General features: G+C 43.3%; 1 protein-coding gene across 4 annotated transcripts in view; it reads left to right on the top strand.

Moving 5' to 3' along the window:
* Positions 1-12,711, top strand: part of APLF (aprataxin and PNKP like factor) — a 101,057-nt gene that overhangs the window by 48,474 nt on the left and 39,872 nt on the right. For all 4 annotated transcript variants that reach the window (XM_048842748.2, XM_048842752.2, XM_048842750.2 and 1 more), the window contains one exon: positions 5,890-6,015. In XM_048842748.2, the coding sequence (XP_048698705.1) occupies positions 5,890-6,015 (126 nt within the window). The remainder of the gene's footprint in view (positions 1-5,889; positions 6,016-12,711) is intronic.

Below are 12,711 nucleotides of genomic sequence, written 5' to 3'. Positions count from 1 at the left end.
CTCTTCCACCAGCAGAAGTTGGGCCAATAAAAAGATATTACCTTTCCCACCTTGTCTCTACATGCTAATAAGTCCGTCTTAGCTGCATTTGTTTGTGAGATTGTGGCAGGGAGGAAGTTGAGACAGGATTTTACAGAATGATGCATGATCATGTTGAAAGAACAATGAAGGCATACAAGAGAGAGTATCTTTACTCCACTTTCATAGTCAGTAATGACTTATTGCCGTGTTTCCATTTTCCCTGAGGACGTCCATAAGAAGATGTGGGTTAGGATACAGAGTTGTAAGTTGAATTAACAAAAAGAATCACCAACACCATAGTTTTAAAATCTTTATTGGTAAATCTGTCTGGTTGCAATTCACATTAATTCATATTCTCTTTATTGGCAACTCATGTGTTTTAGTCCTTTCAATTTATCTATCCTAAAACAGACTTTCTGTTCTTGGCAATGATTCTGTCAGAAGCCATTAACTTTGTAAGACAAGGAATACTAGTCACAAAGTGAGGCATAACAGAAACCTTGTGCTTGTGGACAAGAGTTTCATGTAAATACTGTTCAGTATTGGAAGCAGCAGCTTCAGCTTACTTTAGAAGTCACTCAGAAAGTGAACATGGATCAACCTTACCTTACTTGTTTACAGCTGGAGAAATAATTTTGTAGCTTTGGTCATCATGTTAAAAGCAATTTTTTAAAATAATTAAGAATGCTGGTTGATTGGGGATTTGTGTATGCGGTTGAGGGTGACTGAGTTTTTAGATAAATAAGTGTGAAATGGGAAGCTGTTGGTTATGTATAACACAACATATGGTTCTAATAGCTGAGGTGCCATGATCACAATGTATAGGGGTGAGGGGCTCAGAAATTGATCTGCAGAGGGCAACAGATGGCTTGAATTGGCCCTGTTTTCTAATGCTTGTTGTCACCTTCCTTTCCAACGGACCTATCTTCTTCACTGACCAGTGTCTTGCTCAAGCAAAATGTCAGATGGATGTTTCTCCTTTTGTTCCTCTTTTAAAAGAAAAGGACCTCAGTCCCCCTTTTTGAGAAGTTAGCTTTGGGGACTGTGGATAAAAATCTCTCAGCCACTCCTAAACGTCTGTATGCATTCATCTGGTATTTTTCACAACTTATAACAAAAACGTTTCTGAATTGGCAGCAGTCACACCACCACTTCTTCAGAAAAGACAAGCATCTCGTATGAGTTTAGAAGACGATAAGCTTGTTGAAATTCTTTTGCCGCCAGTCGTATGTCCTGCTATTGCTGATACTTGCGTTGCCGTTTCAGTCATTGCTTCTAAATTATATAAGGTGAATCCTGACTTAAAACAAGCTTGTGCTTGTGCAATTGAACTTTTCCATGACTAGTTATTCCCTTAAATCCTCCTCTTCCCTAGATGGCAATGGTGCTTCTTTTCAGACTTTGAGTGTTCCTGCAGTTACTTATGGCTCTTCATTCAGTGTTCTCCACTTCAGCAGCAGTTGAATGGCGTTGAGAGTTTCACTTTCAGGCTGGCAAACTCCTGCCAGAAGGCCCTGTTTGTTGGATGTGACCTAGGAATAGTAACACATAACCGATTAAAATAGCATTCAACCTTCTACTCCATATGTACTAAGTTTACAGTAACCAGCATATCCTTCTAAGAGAGATCCTGGGCCACAGGTGAACTTTTTGCAAACACAATGATTCTTCCCTATTATGTGTGTCTATCCGAGGAACTCCTTCCCCTCTTCCCCCCCGCCCCCATTCAAGTCTTTTAAAATTGTAGCTGAAAATAAAAACTAAAGAAAAATTGACCTCTGCAACACACTTATGCTCCTTGTACCTTCAGGCATTCCTTTTTATAAATCACAAACTGGCAGTTTCTTCCCATACAGGGCTGGAGGCACTTCAGCTAGAGGAGAAGGCCTGGTGATCAGCTCTCAAACCACTAATCCTATCACCAAGCTTTGGGAGAATGTCTGCAGATTCAAATTCAGTGATACCACATCACCTTTGTTCCAAGGATAAGATAGTGTCACTAATGGCTACGTGACAGTTTCCATTATCCCTAATCACAACAACTCCAGATTTGCTTTAGAATGAAATAAATTGGGTCAATGTTCAATTCAGTTGTGAGCCAACCCCATTGTCTAGGCTCTCTCAGGTCAATAGTAAAGGCTAAATTCTTACATGCTGATTTGTTTTTCATGTGTTTTTGTGCCAGCCCAAATGGTTCTCCCTGTCAATAGATGGTTGTTGGTCTGCTGCTGTTCTTGTTTGTTTGCGCTGCATTAATGCCTAGATGGGGCAACCAAAATCAGGCTCCCTCTGTACAAGGTGCTGTATATACATAGTACAAAACTGTCCCTGCTTCATGGTGCTTATAGTGTAAATAGACAAAGGGTGGTGGAAAGACTGTATATCCCCATTTTCCAGATGGGGAATAATCAAGTGATTTGTCCAGGGTTTTAAAAGGAGTGTGTGGTACAACCAGGAACTGAACTAGGATCTCCAGAGTCCCAAGCCAGTGCTTTAACCAAACCACAATACCATACTTTGTCTCAAGTAGTCTCAGCTTAATTTACTCAGCTTGAGTCTGGAAGCTGTTGCACCCTTTATACAGGGACAGTGACCTCACCAAAGCTCTTGTGTTTCATGTCTGCACTTCTTAGAAGGGACAGATATAGAACCTGTTGTCTGAACTGGCAGAACAGGACCCACAGGAACTCTTGGCTTTGCATACACATTTTTTTCTAAATATATGTTACTCCCTTCTGAAAATGGAATATCTTTAGTTTTCCTTAAAATTAAACTTAGCCTAGCATTTGATAAGCCTCTCTAAGTTCTCTCTTCCAGTAAACTTAATGATGGAGTATGTTACTATAGACACATGCTAGCATGTCAGAACTTTAGATTTGAACTCTTCAGGTTTACAATCAATAGTGTAATAGCTATGGTTTGTGATTGCATTTTTGTTAATGGGACTCCAATGGTGGTGATACTGTAGCAGCAAAGTCATTGTTTTTTTAAAAAATTGATGTTCCAAATGACTTTGTTGCTTGTATACCTATCAAAAGCCTTCTAGGAAATCAATGAGAATTAAAATCCAATCTATTGATTCAAATCAGCTCGACTGACTTTGTAACTGGTTTGATTAAAGACCCTTTAGCTAGTCAGGAATCTTAAAAAACTGTAGTAAATAGCTCATTGTCACAGCAGGAAGATTTTTCCTGGTGGATAATTCCTTTGATTTTTGGTAACTGTCATTTTTTGTTCAAATGCTTTGTTTAGCAGCAAGTTGGGTATATAATAACTAAAATTTTCTATAAATTACTGTAAAGCTGCAGGTATTAAATAACTCAGGTATATCAAGTATAATTTAAAGCTTTTATTTTACAAAGCCGCATAGCTTGTGAATCTTTATAGGCATATAAAATACTCTTGTAAGTAATGTATTGAACTTACTTACACAAGAAAAACCATGTTGTTCTGGTCAGCTGAACATTAGTGTTCTCCACTGTCCAAGAGTTTATTATAGAATTCAACCATTTCGACAGTGTAGTATATGGGTCATTCCCTAGTGTAATGGATGTGGTGTTCCTTTACTTTTGTCTGAATTGTTTTGTGCCTTAGAAAAGTAGAAAGTTAACTGTAAGTACAGCAATGGGGAGAATGAGTAGGTTGTTCTTCTGCTGTCAAGAAGAGAAACATTGGCTTATCTATGGTATATAATTTGATGCTTTTACTGTGCATGCTGGTAACATTGAGCAGAACATGAAATGAAAGCAGAACAGCTAGGACTTCGTCAGACAGGACAGGGTAGAGTTTAATATTTTATTTGCCCTGATGGCCATTTAAGCTTCTTCACACATAGTATGTAATTTGACAGTTAACTTAAATCAGTCATTGTCCCTAAGAAATCTGTATGCTTGATTGAACAAAAAATGATCAGAAAGACCTCCTCTGGTGAAAGGCCAATTATTCAGTGATCTTCATGTTTTGTATAAAGTATCCCTAAAAAGAAAACTGACATATAAAATTCTGTAACTTCTAGACATGACTGCTGTTGGACTTGAGGCATTAGATAGAAACCTACTGCTGTCTGAATCTTGGAGTGGAAATGAACATAAAAATCAATTCAAGAGCATTATTTTCTTTTGGATCGTTCTGGAAGCTGTGTTAGTTAACCTTGGTGGTCTTCTATTCTCCTTGCTTATCTAGGTAACATATTAGCATTACCTCTAGAAAAATAATTGAACCAACTGACTCTAGGAAGGTTTGGTTTGATGATTATTCTTAAACAAAAAAGGTCAGTTGATTTCCCAAGACATCATTAATTTGGTTGTGCTTAATCTGACGGAAGGAAATGATGATGATCTCTAAAAGGTTCGGTGATAGTTTAAAAAGATAAAATGACTGTTAAAAGCAACTTTAGAGTGTCTTTCTGCAGTTAGTGCACGCAACTTCAAGTGTGGCCTAGTGGGTTGAGCAGAACACTGAGTCTGGATTCAAGTGGTATAGTTGACAATAACTAGCTGTGTGACTTTTGACAAATCACTTACCTTATCAGTTAACCCATCTATAAATGGGTATATTTGTATAGTGCTTTGAAATCCTTATACTACATAAAAGTACATTATGCTGTTAATAGTTTTAGTATCTGGTCTCAGATGTAGCAGAAGCTTCACAATCTCCTGCTTCAAATTTTTGAGTTTCTGCATGGGTCACAGGATTGGAGTAAAATGAGCTTAATATGATGGATAGAGCACTTTGTAGAAGCTACAGCTGAAATCCCCAGACTTCTCACTATGGTGGCACTGATGTGCTGAGGCTGGTAGTACTCAGTGGCTTTCATGGTCGTATAGATGATTCTTCTTAGGAGTTCATGGCCACTATGACAATCGTGGAGTTGTCCCACGTGGCTTCTGGCTTCGTGTATATAGCAATCCTACTGTCTGAACTAGTGTCTGGAATGGGATTGTAATTTATGAATGTAATGATTGCATCTTACATGTCATGTTCCAATAATTATATCTTGCAGTTTGAGATTCGGGCATTCCTTTTTTTGTCAGAGAAAAGAGTCTATTTTCATGGTCTGTTCAAGTAGACTGAGGAAGATGCATTTTGGCATCTTGTACGCCTGTCAGCGAGAGAGAGAAAGACAAAATTGTGTGAATATGCCTATAGGTGTTTGTATTTATTTATGGATTTTAAAAGATAAAAATTGCGAATACAAAAGAGGCTGCAGTTTAACTGTTTAAGTAGGGCAAGTAAAACAGCAATCATTAATGTGTATATTGTATGGAAATAGTTAATTGAAACATACTTTGGAAGATGACCACTAAGGGGAGATTCTGTACTATAGTAGGGTAGTTTACTGTTCTAGGAACTGATCTGAAGAGTTGGGTGTCAGGAAAATAAGACCCAGCTATTCCTAAGTAAGGACTTGTCTCTACAACTGGGTTATCAGTTTTGTAGGTATTTTGTAATAGAGTTTTACCTCTCCATAGAAAGACTTTTTTCCTCATGTCCCATCTTGGTACAGAAGTACTGAAAAAAGCACATGAAGTTTGTACCAGGCCATTAGTTACCATATACTACTTCAATTTGAAGTCAATGGGGAAAACTCCTATTTAACTTTTATCGGAGCACAATCAAGTCCCGTGAGCTAAGACAAAGAAACTGAAAACTTTTATATGATTTGCTATGAAAATAAGTCTTAAATGACTAACATTACAGAATTGAAGCTTACCACGACATACAAAGCCACAAACAGATGAATAATTACGCATTGTTGAATATAAACTTCCTTGAATTAGCTGCACAGCATTCCCCATTCCTGTATGCACATGAGTAGTGAATGTCATATTGTTTACTTTTACTTACATATGTTCCTTAATATCACAGGAAGAATCCAGTTCATTTTCAGCAGTTCAGTCACCCTGGTGACCGCGATTATCATGACGTGGCGGTTGTAAGTCAAGATGATGATGATGACAGACCTGAATGTCCATATGGAACTACTTGTTATAGGTAAGAAACATAATTCAATACAGTTGTCTGTATTTGTAAAGCAAGACATATTTTAACTGGGAGCTATGCAAACAAAATGATGATACAGTAGTGTGTAGTTCTTGAAATTAAATCTTGGGTATAGCTTACTGTTGTGGCATTTTTTTGACAGGGTTATGTTTTATTGCCATTTGAAGCTTGCCTTGAATAGTCCTATAGTATTTTTGTCACTAATATTATTTGTTGCAAAGGTACCTCTGATAGTGACCTGATCTAACAGGTTTCAGAGTGGAAGCTGTGTTAGTCTGTATCAGCAGAAACAAGGAGTCGTCCTTGTGGCACAATAGAGACTAACAGATTTATTTGGGCATAAGCTTTGTGGGCTAAAACCCACTTCATCAGATGCATGGAGTGGAAAATACAGGAGGCAGGTATAAATACACAGCACATGAAAAGACAGGAGTTGCCTTAACAAGTGTGGGGGGGGTGTCAGTGTTAACGAGCCAATTGAATAGGCCACTTCCACCTTAATTGAATTGGCTCGTTAACCACTGACAACCCCACCCCCCACTTGTTAAGGCAACTCCTGTCTTTTCATGTGCTGTATATTTATACCTGCCTCCTGTATTTTCCACTCCATGCATCTGATGAAGTGGGTTTTAGCCCACAAAGCTTATGGCCAAATAAATTTGTTAGGCTCTAAGGTGCCACAAGGACTCCTCTTTGTTTTTGCTGATCCAACAGGCATGTTAAAAAAGATAAACCTTACATCCACAATGGGAATGTCGGTGAATAAGTTTCCAAAGTTATGGAGGTTGAAGATCTATCTACCCTTTATATCCTTTATTTGAAAGAGAGAATGATTTACTCATTCACTACAGCTTATCTGACAAGTGCTTTTTTTTGGTATGCCATGTTGTTGTAGCCATGTTGGTCCCAGGATATTAGAAAAGATGGGTGAAGTAACATATTTTATAGGCTCAAGTTCTGTTGATGAGAGAGAGACAAGCTTTCAAGCTTACAGAGCTCTTCTTCAAGTCTGAAGAAAAAAGTACACATTCTTTTTGGGCTAGCATTAGTATCCTGACTTCTTATACATGCGTCTTACATCTAATCTGTCACAACAAATATAAATATTTTAATATTCAACACTTTGATTTCTTAGAATAACATGCACACAATTTAATTCACTTTTAAAATATGTCTTGATAAGTAGTAAAGTCCACCTCATGGTGTGAAAGTTCTGCATTTTCTTTTAATGTATATTTAGAATTTGGACAATTGATTGTTTGGAAAGATATCAGCAAGTTTCACTTCACTGCTCAATATACACAGTTAGAGGTTTATCCAGCTGAAATTAATGGCTGCTAGACTTACTGGGCAAAGTCATGTCTTGAAAAGTTGTCAGCATTTCTATTGGGACGTACTGATGCATGAACAACTTCCTTTAACATTACTGACCTCTATACACACAAGTCTAAAAAAAATTCCCCATAGCTTGTTTGGAAACTGGTGACTCTAAAGATGTTCTTAAAGTGCAGTTCTCCTTTGAAAAATGACAGAACCAACACAGCATCAAGAGAGAGAGTTGGATGCTGTTTTGGTTTGTGCATCAATGTAATTTTTATAAAAACGAAGGAGTCCTTGTGGCACCTTAGAGACTAACAAATTTATTTGGGCATAAGCTTTTGTGGGCTAAAACCCACTTCATCAGATGCATGGAGTGAAAAATACAGTAAGCAGTATATATATTACAGCACATGAAAAGATGGGAGTTGCCTTACCAAGTGGGGGGTCAGTGCTAACAAGGCAAATTCAATTAAGGTGGAAGTGATCTATTCTCAACAGTTGATTACTTTTGTAGTGCTAATGAGGCCAATGCAATCAAGGTGGACATCGCTCATTTCCAACAGTTGACAAAAAGGTGTGAGTGTCATTAGAGGGAAAATTACTTTTTGTAGTGACCGATCCTCTCCCAATCTTTATTCAGGCCTAATTTGATGGTGTCCAGTTTGCAAATTAATTCCAGTTCTGCAGTTTCTCCTTGAAGTCAGTTTTTGAAGTTTTTTTGTTGAAGGATGGCCACTTTTAAGTCTGTTATTGAGAGTCCAGGGAGATTGAAGTGCTCTCCTATTGGTTTTTGAATGTTAGAAATCTTGATGTCTGATTTGTATCCATTTATTCTTTTGCATAGAGACTGTCTGGTTTGGCCAATGTACATGGCAGAGGGGCATTGCTGGCACATGATGGCATATATCACATTGGTAGATATGCAGGTGAATGAGCCCCGATGGTGTGGCTGATGTGGTTAGGTCCTGTGATGGTGTGTCAATGGCAATGGCAATGGCGTGCAGTGGGGCTAAGGCAGGCTCCCTGCCTGCCCTGGCTCCGCGCCGCTCCCAGAAGCAGCCAGTATGTCCAGCTGTGGTTCTTGGGGGTGGGGTGGGGCAGGTGGCTCCGCAGTGCACTGCCCTCGCCTGTGGGTACCACCCCTGAAGCTCCCATTAGCCGCCAATTCCCAGTGGGAGCTGCGGGGAGCAGTTAGGGTGACCAGATGCCGTGATTTTATAGGGACAGTCCCGATATTTGGGGCTTTATCTTATATAGGCTCCTATTACCCCCCACCCCCCTCCTGATTTTTCACACTTGCTGTCTGGTCACCCTAGAGGCAGTGCCTGCAGGCAAGGGCAGTGCACGGAGCCCTCTGCCACCTCCTCCCCAAGGGGCTGCAGGGATGTGGTGCCATCCGCTTCCGGGAGCAGCACAGGGCCAGGGCAGGCAGGAGCCTGCCTTAGCTCAACTGCACCATGGGGCTGGCAATCCTGCCGGCCAGATTGAAAGCCCTGATGGGCCAGATCTAGCCCGTGGGCTGTAGTTTGCCCTCCCCTGGGCTAACTACTTTTTAAGAACCATTATCTGTCTGTAAATCAGGGATGGGCGAACTTTTTGGCCCGAGGGCCACATGGGCGTTCTGAAACTCTATGGAGGGCCGGGTAGGGAAGGTTGTGCCTCCCCAAAGAGCCTGGCCCCTGCCCTCTATCTGTCCCCTCCCACTTCCTGCCCCCCTCAGAACCTCCGACCCATCCAACGCTCCTTGTCCCCTGACCACCCCCTCCCGGGACCCTGGCCCCTAACCACCCCCCAGGACCCCACCCCCTATCCAATCCCCCCTGCTCCCTGTCCCCTGACTTCCCCGACCCCTGTTCACACCCCAGCCCCCAGACAGGCCCCCCCCGGGACTCCCACACCTTTCCAAACTGCCCTTCCCCCTCCCAGAACCTACACCCCATCCAACCTCCCCCTGCTCCCTGTCTTCCCCCTGGTATCCCTTGCCCCTTATCCAACCCTCCCCTTACCATGCTGCTCAGAGCAGCAAAGTCCCGCCGCCCGGCCAGAACCAGCCACGCCGCCACTGCACTGCCCAGCAGGAGCGGTGGACCAGAGCACTGGTGGTGCATCGCTCTGAGGCTGCAGGGGAGGGGAGACAGCGGGGGAGGGGCTGGGGGCTAGCCTCCCCGGCCGGGTGTGGCCCGCAGGCCGTAGTTTGCCCACCTCTGCTGTAAATTGATATTTAGAATAAAAAGGACCTGGCTGATGTTTGGAATGCTTTGCTCTGATTAGGACAGAATTTTTCAAGTGGCCTGTTGCTTCAGGATTTTATCACTATACTCAGCAGATGATTTTTCTTAAGCCTTTGAGCTCCAGCTCAAATTGTGTTCTCCTGTTGGATTTGAAGCTAGAACTAATTTGAATATCAATCCCCCAATCAAAGGGAAATACCACCTGAAAAGAAAGAAGAAATGTAACCTAGACATTTGAATTGGATTAAAAGAATAAGCAAGAAAAGATTTTTCTTTTAAATCCATTACCCAAAACAATATTTACGGTTATAATAAAAATGCTACAGTTTGACATGAGACTAAAACATTTGCTTATGTTCACCTTGAAGTGTAACTGAGGCTTTTCATAATAAAGTTCTTTCTATATTGAATTGAAAAACCACTACCACTGAAGTCTCCTTTGTAAATTAGCGATCCATTACTCTTGCACTTAGTGTCTGTTCTGTTAAGCTTTGGTCATATGATGTACCACAAGCCAATGTGACAAGAGGTCCAACTCCTAAACTCCTCTCTTTATTAGGAGTTGTTTGGATGGAATTTTATAAAAATAGAAGGAAACTGAAAGGACAGCTCTTACTTGTAATTTCCAGTGTTGTTGCCAAAGTACATCTTCTTTCAGCCCTATCCCCAAAACAAGTCTATTTTCTTTACCCTGGTGTTGGGGTTCTTAGAGGCAATCTTCAGATGCAGAAGTTCCCTCTGTTTTCCACTCTTCTCCTTCAGTGGTCTGCTCTGGGTGTCAAAGGCTACAACACAATTAGCTTTTCCTAAAGTTCAAAATAAGCAGTTGCAAGGGGTTAGCAGATGACTGAGGCCAGGTCTATACTACAGACCTATAGCAGTATAACTACTGTGACAGGGTTGGTCCAGATGGCTACAGAAGAGTGATAGAAGACAGATATATTAGCCCCAGGTTAAGCGGGTCCCTTTTCCCTGGGTAAAGTAACAGGTGCAGTTCCAGAACAATCAGGAACTTGCTGGAACCAGTTAAGGCAGACAGGCTAATTAGGACACCTGAAGTCAATTAAGAAGCTGCTAGAATCAGTTAAGACAGGCAGGCTAATCAGGGCACCTGGTTTAAAAAGGACCTCACTTCAGTCAGGGAGGGGCACGCAAGTAGCTGAGAGTGAGAGGGCGTGGTGCTGAAGGACTGAGGAGTACAAACGCTATCTGGCATCAGGAGGAAGGTCCTATGGTCAGGATACAGAAGGTGTTGGGAGGAGGCCATGGGGAAGTAGCCCAGGGAGTTGTAGCTGTCACACAGGTGTTATACGAAACACCGTAGACAGCTGCAGTCCACAGAGCCCTGGGGTGGAACCCAGAGTAGAGGGTGGGCCCAGGTTCCCCCCATCCCACCAAATCCCTATTGGATACAGGAGGTGTTGACCTGGAGTGTGGGTCCCACCAGAGGGGAAGGTCCCTGGCCTATCCCCCGACCCACTAGGTGGACCAGCAGAGACTGCGGGGATTGTTCTCCTCCCTTTCCCCATGCTGGCCAGTGATGAGGTTAGCTGAGTGAATGGCAGGTTTGAGCCACTAGCAAAAGTGGCCAAACTGAGGACCACCGTGAATCTCTGAGGCGAGCAAATCCGCCAATAAGCGCAGGACCCACCAAGGCAGAGGAGGAACCTTGTCACACTACGTTGCCCAAGGGTGTGAAAAATCCACACTCCGTGGTAATGTAGATATACGGACCTAACCCACCTAATAGACAGTGCTGTGTCAACATAGCTACCCAGTCTTGGGAAAGTGGATTAACTATGCCGACAGGAGAAGCTCTCCTGTCTGTGTAGGAGTATCTTCACTTAAGTGCTACAGTCGCTGTACTAAGCAGTCAGGAATTAAGTGTGTTAATTCTGCTGCAGCTCAGGACATGCATTTCCCACCCCACTATCCTTGTGTGGAACTCCACTGTCTGGCCAGCCGAAGAGTAATAGTTATCCATCTAAACCAGTGGTTCTCAACCCGTGGGCTGCTTGCGGCCCAATCAGCACACAGCTGCAGTCCATGTGACCTCCTCAGGGCTGTAACTAGAGCTGGGCAGGAGGGACACCTACCCCGGGTGCAGAGCTGCTGGTGAGGATGTAAAATGGGACAGCGCAGGATCGGGTCCAGCAGCAACAGCAGGAGGCTAGGGAGCTCAGCGCTCCCCTCCTCCCTCGCAGGATCGTGGCTCCAGTGACCCTGGCTAGAGCTAACTTCCCAGTATTCGGATCACAGGGGCAGGGCAGGCTTCATGGCTGAATTATGTGCAGCCAAGGTAGGAGACCAATGGGGAAGGGGTGGAGGGGCCTGGAATGTGGGGGGCAGGTGCAGGGGTCCAGAGACACGGGGAGGGGAGTTCAGCTGGTGCATGGGGGGACAGACTGTAGATTGGGGGACTGGTGACTGGGGGATGTCCCTGGATGGGGGACTAGATACTGGGGCACAGTCCCTGGATGGGGGGGTTGAGTACTGGGGGGCACTCCTTGGGGGGCAGTTGCTGGGTGCTGCTGGGGGGCAATTCCTAGGTGGGGGCTGTGTGCATGGGGGGCAGTCCCTCAGGTGGCCGATATGTCCTGGACAGGGCACCCTGTCTCTGCAGGGCAGGCACAAGTTTTAGCCCAGTGTTGCGGGGGTCTGGATGCTGGGGGGTACAGTCCCCAGGGTTTTGGATGATGTGGGGGGAGGCAGTCTGGTGAGGGGATGGGGGACAGTCATTTGGTGGAGGATCTGGGTGTATGGGTGACAGTCCCTGACTGGGGGATTGGATGCATGAGGGGGCAGTCCCTGGCTGGGGGGGGGCTGGGTGCCCCGCACTGTGCAGGGCTCTCCATCTTTGCAGGCAGGCTCGGCAGCCATGCTCTCCAGGGGCTCAGCCCTGCCACACCACCACCAGCAGTGCAGAATTGAGGGTGGCAATACACCATGCCATGCCACCCTTGCAGTAAATTAATTTTAACAGTTAATATTTTGACTTACTTTGCTAATTTAAAATGCCTGTGGTAGACATGTGCCAGTGTTGAAATGAAAGGTGCTATATCAATTTGAATTGTATTGCTGTCATATAACAAATACTAAACTTCTTTTTTGTGTAGCTGTTCAGGTAGTGTATATA

This window comes from Caretta caretta, chromosome 3 (assembly GCF_965140235.1).
Source record: "Caretta caretta isolate rCarCar2 chromosome 3, rCarCar1.hap1, whole genome shotgun sequence".
In the NCBI taxonomy this organism is placed as follows: Eukaryota; Metazoa; Chordata; order Testudines; family Cheloniidae; genus Caretta; species Caretta caretta.
Note: the sequence above shows the minus strand (reverse complement) of the source record. Positions and strands in the feature narration are given on the sequence as shown.